Here is an 11,471-nt window from a genome sequence, read left to right on the forward strand (position 1 = left end):
TCTATCTATTATAGAAAGGAGAAATATGCGTAAAAAATAATTTAATACTGAGATGACCATAACCTAAAAGTAACCACGAACCACCAACATACTTTTAACTCTATAATTTAGTTGTCTTCCATGGTTGATTTTTATTTTATTTTATTTTTATAAATATCCGGTACCCGGTCACCCTTTAAATGTCGACAGATTCGAGATTTAGTCACAATCAAAGTTTATCATCCCTCCCTAAAGTGTATTGTGTGAGAGTCAAACCCGAGAGTTCTTCCTACACACATCCTGCATTAATTCTTATTTGACTCAACTTTGTGGTGAATGCAAAGCTCAAATTTGTTAGATCCCCATGTTTATTTTGAAGTGACCTTGAACTACCCCATGGTTAAATTCCCACTTTTCCCCATTTTTCTTGTTTTCAATGAAAAAATAATGTACTGTCAAAAGTAATAAATATTTTTTTAGAAAATAAAAATATATTAGAATAAAATGATTCTTGAGAACACCCTCTCTCAAGTGTTCTGGGTTACTCGCGGCCTCTTGATTTTGGGTTTCTCCTTTGGGCTATCTGGAAAGCTCGTGTGGAAGTTGTGTTTAATGGGGGAGCTTTCAACCTGCGTAGGATTGTGGAGGTAGCGTTGAGATTCCAGGTGGAGAGTGCTTCGTGTAACCAGGATATGTTGGGTCAAATACATCAGCCAGCTGCGCAACCTCATCACCTTGACAATAACGTGGTGTGGTCTCCTCCCTTTCCAAGTTGGGTTAAGTGTAATGTTGATGGCTCTGTTAAGCCAGGAATTGGAGCTGCAGGTTGTGGAGGTGTCTGCAGGGACTCAGATGGTCAATGGTTGTTTGGTTTTAGCAGGAACTTGGGTCGATCTAATTTCCTTTGGAGCGAGTTATGGGGGATTTTTACTATGCTTCATTTGGCATGGACTCGTGGATTTCGTCGGCTTCTTGTTGAAAGTGATTCCCTTGTGGCGGTGACCCTTGTTAATGAAGGTTGTGTGAGGAGTCATCCCTATGCCTCCTTAGTTCTACAGATCAAGGATTTGATGCTTAAGGATTGGGAAGTCAAGTGCCATCACACTTTGCGTGAAGTTAATCAAGTTGAGGATTGTTTCGCGAACATTGCTCACTCTCTAGAGTTGGATACCTTTGTTTATGAGGATCCTCCTCCTAGCTGTAGGAACCTTTTGTTTATTGATTTCACGGGTGTTGTTTACCCGATGGCGTTTCGTGTGTACCCAAAAAAATGACTTGACTGAAAAATAATTTATTATAAAGGGCTTGAATTTTGTGGCCCAGAGGAGGCCCATAAAATTTATTTTGATTTCAATTAGCAAAAAAAGTCAGTTTGAAATTTTAAAAAAGGCAAAAAATGGAATGGATCTAGCAAAAAAGTGGCCCAAACTCATCTTAGCCCTTATCTGACCCAATCCTCTTGAATTGCCCAAGACTCGTATAACCCATAAACCGACCAAATCGAAATAACCAATGATCAAAATCTATCTAGGAATATGTGTGCGGTTTTGGTCGGATGTGCTAATTGGGCCGCAGTCCGACCAAAATCGACTGATGGATGGGCCTACTAAGGAGCATTATTCTTTTAAGATTTATTTCTCCTTTCCATCACGTATCATAAGAAAGTTAGCATGGGTATATATATACTTTGGTAAGTTTGGTCGGGCTGAAGGCCAAACCAATCCAACCATCCAAACCATCTCATATAATTTTTTTCAATCTGCCACACTCACACTTGACTAAACTCAACCCAAAGTAAAAAAATTATCGATTTGTTCGGTTTTGGGTTGGTCTGATGATATTTGGACACCCCTACTCATTAATGTTGAACAAACACTAACTAGATAAAAGTCGACGCAAAACCTAATTTGACATCAGCATTATAACTAGCGATAACTTCATTGAAGCTATATATTATTTTAGCGTCGATCTTTTAGCTAATGATATGTTAGGGGCGCGTTTACTATGAACCACTTTTTGGTGGTCTATAGTTGCACCACCCCCTTTTTGACCTGCTATTGCAAGTTACCCGGTTTAAAAATAAAAATAAAAATACATATTTATTAATCACAACAATTAATTTGTTGATAATTTTAATTAAGTTAATTAAAACATAATTCCTCATAATCTCTCCTCTCTCCTCTTCATCTTCTACCTTCTACCCAGCCACTGTAACTAATCTCCCTCCCCCAACCTCCTCTCCGACCACCACACAACCATCTTCGTCGTGTGTGGTGGGTTTCTCAGTGGCCCTCCAACCTATCACCAACAGACATCAGAAACCCCACACCAGGGGGAAAAAAACAAAATACAAACTAACACAAACACTTTTATTTCCTCCCTCTGGCAAAACCATAATACAAACTTTAACTTCAGGAGTAACTCAATATTTTCTTTTGGCGAAGACCATTGAAATTTCTTTTGCTTTGCAACTTCAAAAAAGAAAAACCCTTTGCTTTTCTCCTTACCTCTGCACCCATTTTGTTTCGGATATTCGATTGTTAAGGTTGTTGTTCTGTAATCGTGTTTCATTGTTCCTCAACACTTCTTTTCAAGGAAGATTTCATCTGGGGTTTTGTGGATCAGACCCAGATCCTGATTTTGTCTGATATTTGGTGGTGGGGGCAGTGGTGGTTGCGGTGGTTAAAGTCGGCGGTGGAAGAACAGAGTCAAAGAAGGAGGTGGTGGAGTTTGGGAGGGAGTCTCAACCATAGGGTGTCGAAGAAGGTGAAAAAGAGAGAAGAGGAAACTAGATCTGAGAGAAGAAGAAGAAGAAAACAGAGGTGTCGGTGATGAAGATGATCTTGGTGGGTGTGGGGGATGAATATTGGTGAATGGAAGAAGAGACCAATTTCTGGATTTCCTCTCAGGATCTCATCCAAGTTGATTAATTCATGTTGGGTTTGATTTTAAAAAATTTTGCAACTTTTTAGGTTTCATTTCCTCTCCAGATCTCCTCCAAGCTTGCAACTTTTTGGGTTTGAGTTAAAAAAATATGGGTTTGTTTGTGGTTGGGGTGATGGTGCTGTGTGGTTGGGAGTGGTGGCTGGGGTTTCAATATGGGTTGCGGGGGGGGAGGGGGGTGGGTTGTGATGGTTTCTGGGTGGGGGTGATTTCTGTGGTGGGTTGCGGGTGAGGGTGGGGGTGGGGATAGGTTTCTGGAATTTTGGGATTTTGGTGGTTGGCGGTGATGGTGGGGGTGGGTTGCGATGGTGATGAGTGTTGGTTGGGCAGTGGAAGTGGGAGCAGTGGTGGTTGTGGACTTGCGGGGGATGATGAGAGGTTGAGATGGTGAGATGTTGAAGATGATGAGAGGGTGAGAAATGATGGTGCTCTCTGATTTGGAAAGGTTGAAGCTTTGAGAGAGAGAGAGAGAGAAAATGGGAGAAGATTAGGAGTAATTAATTTACTTGAATATATTAAATATTTTAATTTTGAAAAAAATGAAAATAGAATAGAACTTGCTACCAGATCAAAAGGTGAGTGGTCCATAATAAATTTTCCCATATGTTAGCGTAGTATAATATCAAACATATGATAATCATAGATGACATTCATGTATGTAATTGAAAACATAATTTCATAACCAAACCTTCAAACTATCATCAAGGATATGGGTTCCATGTAGTCATTAAATCTTGTATCCACTGTAATAAGTCAAGGGTATGAACCAGTGGCGGAACTTCACCAAAAATATTGAAGGGGCCAAAATAGTCTTAAATATATATAAAATCAATATTTTAATATCAGCAAAATAAAAAATTTATGAAAAAATTAGTTCAAGTACATAGGTGTTTTAATTTATACAAAAGTAATCATTAAAATCGCATAAAAACACAACTAACTATATATAAAGCTTACCTAAAATACCATAATTAAAGCTTAAGATAAGTTTCACAACCGACTGGTTCAAATCCTAAGGCTATGTTTGACAAGACTTTTTAGCTAGTATAAAACTTATTTGATAGTTTAAAAGTTCTTTTAACGTGTTTAATAAATGATGAGTTTATTTCAGTAGTTTGATTTTTTTTTATAAACTACTTGAGGTTACCATTTTAATAAAATTTCATCACTACCGGTACCCTTCTATATTTTAGAAAAACACTAAAGTCTTATTAACATTCTATAAACTCTCATCTATAAAATTGATCATATTTTTGTAAGGAAAATGTTCTGTATTAAGAGTCTAGCAACTAAAACGCAAATCTCATACTGTCATACTTAATAAATAAAAATGTACAAGCTACTCACATAAAAGAAATATTGTTTTTTATCTTTCGTAAAGTTTGTCACTTAGCTTTGTCACGTTACACTATGAAACAAGCCAAAGTTTCAAACAATCTATATAATATATCATTTAAATAATCAATTGTATGAAGTAGCATATATATAAATGAATTTTTCAGATTGTTTGGAGGAGCCAAGGCTCCTCTATGTCAACTCAAAGTTCCGCCACTGGTATGGACTATGGAACAGTTATGAAATCCTAAATTCACTAAAGTTAAGAATATCAAGTCGTCTCATATGAAAAGTTCAAAATTTTACGACAACCAAACGCAAGAATACACGTATGGTGCACTATCATTTGTAGTCATATGATCTTTTTACCAACAGATCAAGATGTTCCCCACAATGTGTTTTATCAAAGAGCGATCGATCTAATTGACTAAAATCATTGCTCGTGATTATCACGCAAACCATTTTAAGATGAAAATGACAAAATATTCCTCATATTCACAAGACAAATTGTACAATTAAATATTGCATCTTTAATTTGTGTTGCTATAGATGAATATCAAAGCTTCATACTACCTCTAATTTCAATGAAATTAGAATTTTGGGAGGAGAAGATCCCTCAACCTCAAGTCCTCAGCAAAGACTTTATTTTTTTTCATTCAAAATGAAATTAGTTGTCAAAATAATTTAGCCCCATCCTAAATTCTAAGTATATCAATAATATTTAAAATAAATAGATTAGAAATTTCATAATTTATTTTGTATATTTATAATTCATGGTCTACTATGATGGGTTAAGTTCCCCTCAAGAGTGATTTACATCACAAAGTTTTATTTGCATGCTAGTAAGGATAAAAGTTAAAGAAAAAGTTGTTCTACTTAGAGGCTGTGTTTGATTTTCAGTTTGGAAGTCTGCATGAGACATTGAAATTCAAGATCACACATTTCAATGCCCCAAACGTGAAAGAGTATTTAGACTTTCGTTGGTGAAAGCACTTTCAAACTGAAAACCAAACAAACACTAAGATGATTAACCCAAACTATAGCTAGGGTTGTTTATAGATAACTAAAAAAAAAAGATAAAAATAAACAAAAGGAGAAGAAAGATCAAATTTGAAATTTCTCAAAAGATCTTCAACCTCGTCCTCGCAGGAGCCATGAAAATCCTTAAATTCACGACGACTCAAATTCCAATGTCACCTCCTTAGTCTTCTTCCTGATCTCCCTACCAATCCTCATGGTCCTCACACTCCTTGGCTTCGCCGGAGCAATCGCCAGAGGCTGGCGGCGCATGACGGCGATCACGTCTACAAAAGCAGCGAGGACGAACTTGTGCTGTTTCTTCTCATTCATGTTCATGTAACAGGACAAGAGCTCCTCCATGAAATCCCAATCCACGCTCTCATCGTTCCTGAACCTCTCTTCCACCACGCCTTCCATCGATCTCTTGAACTCCTCATAGGGGCACTTCGCGCATGGTGCCAGCACCGCCACGCAGTTCTCGGGAATCGCCGCCGCCGCCGCCTTTGGAGACGAATCGTCGTCGGTGTTGCGTGCGGTGGTGGAGGCAGAGCTGCTCGACCCTGTTTCCAGCAGCGATCCCGAGAAGGCGCCACGTGTCACGAAGAACCTTCTAGAAAAAGCGGAGAGATCCGGTGGTAACAATTCGAGCGATGTGGGACCTGGGTTTTGGGGTTTCCCATGATTCTCTTCCTCGGAGACCCTTTTGGTGTTGTGGGTTTTTTCGTCGTCTCCGAGGTACAGAGTCCTGAAATTCTCAAAGAGAAAACGGTCGATGTCGGCTAGCGTAGCTTCATCATCGTTCTTGTTGTTGTTGTTGTTGTTACCAGAATTTGGTCTGTCTATTTTCTTGTCATCCATGGAGAAAGAAGGGGTTCTGGGATGCTTGCAGCCTCTGAGTATCCATTTCTTTGAGGGCAAATGCAAATGGATTTGGGACCGAGGAGAGGTTTTGATTTTGGAGAGGTAGTCATGAAGGGATTTCTGAATGTTCTTGGGCATGTTTGATCAATTGGGAGGGGGGGGGGGTTGAATTTTGAGTGAAATGGTTCAGTGTATCACTGTGATCAAGGGGAGTGTGATTTATATAAAGAAAAAGGACATGGAAAGGGATAAAACTGTTTGGTAAATCAAGGTGAGTGTTAGTAAATGTTTATGGGAATAATAGAATTTGGTGATAAGGATGGAACTTGTTTGAGAATCACCTTTTTTCATAAATCCCACTGAAAAATAGAATTTTGGTTCAATGGAGGTGGTTTCTCTTTGACTGAGACCTTTAACCTCTTACCATTTGTGACAAATCTGGAGAGTAAATGGGAGATATTGTTTCTCCTTTTTGGCAATGCCTTTTGTGAGGACCAAATTTTTTTCCTTTGATGAAAAGGTAAAGATGATGATTAATGGAATGCTTAATTAGCAAAAACAGGATAACAAGGGGAATAGTGCCTTGCCATGGTCAATAATTTAGATGCAATTTGCTTTGAAACTTATGAGAAACATTAACTGGAGAAAGATAAACTTCCATAAACATTAATTGTTAATTTAGTATTTTAATAGTAGTTACTATATAACGTTAATAGAAATAACATGTTTTCTTTTGTCTAAGACCAGTAGAATCCTGGATTTTTGACCATTTAAATATTAAATATTGAATATTAAATTGTCAAAATAATATATAAGAAAAATTATTAAATAGGGTAGTTTTGCCATAATTATTAGGGAATAGAAATAGTCATTATATATAAAAAATACTTTTATAATGTGATTTTGAAAAAAATTGTTGACCGGATATGATTACAATCTTATTTAATTTTTTACTTTTTTAAAAAATATTTATTTAATTATTTAAAATATTATATATCAATCAGCATATATTCTTAGGAATCATGATTTTAAAAAGTTAAATCTTCATTTAAAAAAAAATAAATCGTAAGTTCTTTATATTCATTCCATCAAATTCTCAAATTCTCCAATTATAATATTTGGTATAATATAATGGTGAAGACGTTGGAGATGTTCTTGAAAATAGTGATACAAAATTAACAATGTTTATGACTTGGTTTGCAACTAATGAGAAATACTGGGACGGGTGGAATCTATCATATGCTGAATTTCCCAGCAGATTTGTTTATCATAAAAAAGATAGAATCTGTAAAAAAAAAAAGATGTTTTAAAATTGACAAACTACAGTATATCCTTCTAGACATCGGAGAGTTATATTACATGAGAATCCTACTAACTATGCAAAAGGGTTGTACATCATATAGAAGTATGAGAACGGTGAAGGGAATAACATATGATACTTTTAAGAAAGCATGCGATCAATTGGGGCTGCTGACAGATGACAAAGAATATATATATATGCAATTAAAGAAGTCTCTGATTTAGCTTCTAGATAACAAATGCGGAAACTCTTTGTAAGAATGTTAATGATGAATTCAATCTCAAAACCTAATGATGTTTGGGACGCATGCTGACTTCTCTTATCAGAAGATATTCTACATCATAGAAGAAAAACATTTCATAACCCAGGTATGTAAGTTTTCAAGTTATATTATTAAAATTTGAAATGTTGCTATAATAATATAATTATTGCTTGGATTTAATTTAAATGAAATTTAAAAGTTTAGAAAATCACGTTGCGCATGATAATTATGCAAAGTGTGTGAACAACATTAGTTATATTCGATACAATTAAAAATCGTTACTTAATCTTCCTTATCAACTGCAGGACTACGACCCACAGATACTGATTTGAAAAATTTATGTATCATTGCAGTTGAAAAGTTGCTCCATAGAAATGGTGGGTCATTAAATGATTACTCATCTTTGTCATCTCCAGAATATGATGAAGTCCTACAAATTGACAATAGATTTAGCGTCAATGAACTAAACTATGACAAAGATGCATTAAAGGTATAATATGAAGAGTTGCTTAGTATGCTTACACCTGATTAAAATTATGTATATGAGAGAGGGTTGTCACATTTGTGTTGTCAAACTCAGGAGGCTTCTACATTTTATATGGCTATGGTGGAACCGAAAAGACTTTTGTTTGAAACAATTTATCCACATGGCTAATTATGCTTAATGATGCTTCCAGTGACATATAATCATTACTCTTGCCTGGAGGCAGAACAACTCATTCTAAATTTTGCATTCCATTAGATGCTACCAGGGGCATATCTAGGGAGGGGCTGGAAAAGGCCACCGCCCCCAAGAATTTTGAAATTTCTACCGACTATAGGTATTTTTTATATAGATTCTTTTGTAGTCATAGTCTGGCCCCCCTCCCCTCCAAAAAAAAATGTTGTTGTTGTAGAATTTTAATCGAGTCCCTCAGTTATCAAAAAGTTTCATTATTTAAAACAAAATCAATTCAAAATCTGAAGTAATTGCTGAAAAAATCTCAGTTGATACAATAATAGATAGATTTAGTACTATGAAAGAACGAAGAGATGTGTTTAAATAATTTTTAATTATTTAAAGTTTATATTCAATGAAGATTTTTTTAGTCTCCACCTCCCCACGACAAGAAAATTCTGGATATGCCCCTGGATGCTACAGAGACCTCAACATGTAATATAGAGCAGAAAAGTCTACGAGCAAAGCTTCTGCTTGAAACAAGCCTTATTATATGGGATGAAACTCTAATGTTGAAAAGTTTTGTTTCGAAGCTCTAGACATTACACTCCGAGATTTAATGAGGCTGAAAAATGAAGACAACATACATAAACCTTTTGGAGGAAAAGTAGTGATACTTGGAGATGATTTTAAACAAATACTACTTGTAATAACTAGAGGAATCTAACATGAAGTTGTGGAACTCTTCATCATTGTGGAAGCATTGCAAAGTAATTAAATTGTGTAAGAACATGCGGTTAACCGCAACTGAGTCGGATGATGAAGAAAAAAAAAATCAAAGAGTGTAGATTTGATTCTTAAAATTGAAAGTGACGGTCATCCTGATTTCAGAGCAGGAAAATATGATGTTAAAATCGCGCCATTAATGAAACTGATTAAATATACATATCCTGACCTTCCGCACAAAATGAAAGACCCGCAATTCATTCAAGATAGAGCAATATTGGCCCTACACTTGAGACTGTTGAAATGATAAACACTTACATACTTGGTATAATAGCTGCACCAAAACGTGAATATCTGAGCTCTGCCTCTGCCTTGCGATATGATGATGATTCTGAAATCCGAGTTGAGTGGTATACCACATAATTTTAGAATGACACTAAAAGTTCAGGAATCCCTAACCACAAACCATTATTGAAAGTTTGTAATTGCAGTATGCTTTGCGATGACCATAAACAAAAGCCAAGGACAAACACTATCAGGTTAGACTCTTCCTTCCGAGACTTGTCTTCACTCATGGTAAGTTATGTGTAGCTCTCTATAAAGTACGCTCAAGAAAGAGTCTTAAACTTTGTATACTGGATGAGTCGGGCAAACAACATATCAGTACTGTAAATGTAGTGTTTAAGGAAGTTTTTGAAAATATTTGATGTATACAATACAATTTCATTTATTTATTACATTTTTCTCTTCATATATTATTACACGGTTGATTTATACACGATTGACTTATTTATAATTTAAAAATTACATATATATGAAAACTAATTTGTTTTTTTTAATTCAACATAAAATTCCGTGCAGCGCACGGGTTATCGCACTTGTTAATAATAATTTCAAAAAAAGGATAAATCTTATATAAGTTCTTTATATTCATTCCATCCCTTCTCCAATTATGTAGTGACATGTGTCTTATTTTTTCAAGTTTAAACATTAAGTCTTAATAAATTTCATTTGTCATTATTGAATGGATAACTTACAAAATAGACATAAGGAATTTGATATAAGTTTTTTTTTTCTTTAAAAAATCACGATTACTAGAGATAAAAAAAATCAGCATAGCAAAAGTCTCTTTTTTAAAGGAAACTTCATTAAAAATTAAGAAGAAACTCATTCAACCAATAAGGTGTTGGTCTAGTGTGGTAAGCAAATTAGACTTCGTAAAGATGAAAGTACAAGTTCAAATATCAAGAAAGACATTTATTAGGAGGAAACACAATTGTTTTCTGAACAGGTGACAACATCTGTCAAAGAGAAAAAAATTAGAAAAAATCAAGACATTATAGGAAATAAAATAGATTAGACCCGAGAAACATCTTCAACCAAACCAAATTGGCAATTGTGCGAAAATAAATGTCCCCTTAAAGTAAGATATAAGTGAAGGGTTGGAGGCACAATTGAAGTTTGAATTAAAAGGACGTGCACCGTTAGGGCAAACAAATTTTACAGTCATTCAATTGAATTTTGTGACATCATAAAATATATCTTTGTTTTAATTAAAATTTAAAACGAAAGTTATTATTCCTCTTGCATGGCATGTTGTGATTGCTTGTCAGTGTAAAACTGTTTTACACTGACGATGCATATCCATTAAACTCTTTTGAAGTTTTATGGTTACTTAACTTTTGTTTTATTGCTTGTAACTTAGACTATAAATAGTGGAAGTACTTCTTGTTCTAGGGAGATTACTCTTGCTCGAAATTCTCCAAAAGCTTATACTCTACATCCACTCCGCTAATATATGACAAACAAAAAACAATAAATTTGAGTATGTGCAGGGGTGTTTGCTTGTTATTTTGTGGGGTGTTCATGCTTATTTTATGGGTTGCACATAGAAAGGTTGTTTTTCAAGCCTTCTATTTATGTGAATGAAATAAATTTTTGCTTTTGCTTTTTTTTTTTTAGTATGTGATGCTCATTTTATGTCGAAAATACTAGAATTCATATGAGGCATGATTAAATACTACTTATTATGCGTTTTGTGTATAGAATGAGTCCCGCAATATTACACTTATAATTTGAGATTAATTTCTATGCACCGACGGTGTAAAAAGTTTTACACCATCATTTAATCACAACATTCCATTTTTTATTTTAGATATTATTAAATTTAAAATTAATTGTGAGATATTATTAAATTTAAAATTAATTATGAGCTAACAAAATGAAAGGATGTGATTGGATGATGGTGTAAAACTTACACCATCGGTGAATAGAAATTAATCTCTTATTATTTTATATTAATGAAATTTAATCATCTTTTTACTTCTACTTGGATTTTCTTCAAAATCTTTTAACTTATATTGTCCAAACTTTTCATAAAATAACCC

General features: G+C 34.8%; 1 protein-coding gene across 1 annotated transcript; it reads right to left on the bottom strand.

Annotated features, from left to right (window-relative positions):
* Positions 1-4,999: 4,999 nt before the first annotated feature.
* On the bottom strand, positions 5,000-6,313 carry LOC130745872 (transcription repressor OFP14-like). Its single transcript, XM_057598277.1, has one exon. It carries the CDS (start codon positions 6,274-6,276, stop codon positions 5,428-5,430), a length of 849 nt encoding a protein of 282 aa, XP_057454260.1. The 5' UTR covers positions 6,277-6,313; the 3' UTR covers positions 5,000-5,427.
* Positions 6,314-11,471: the final 5,158 nt, after the last annotated feature.

Source organism: Lotus japonicus, chromosome 3 (genome assembly GCF_012489685.1).
Source record: "Lotus japonicus ecotype B-129 chromosome 3, LjGifu_v1.2".
NCBI lineage: Eukaryota > Viridiplantae > Streptophyta > Magnoliopsida > Fabales > Fabaceae > Lotus > Lotus japonicus.

Bases quoted from the DNA above. Each gene is read 5' to 3' on its own strand.
- LOC130745872 (XM_057598277.1), bottom strand. From the start codon at position 6,276: ATGCCCAAGAACATTCAGAAATCCCTTCATGACTACCTCTCCAAAATC.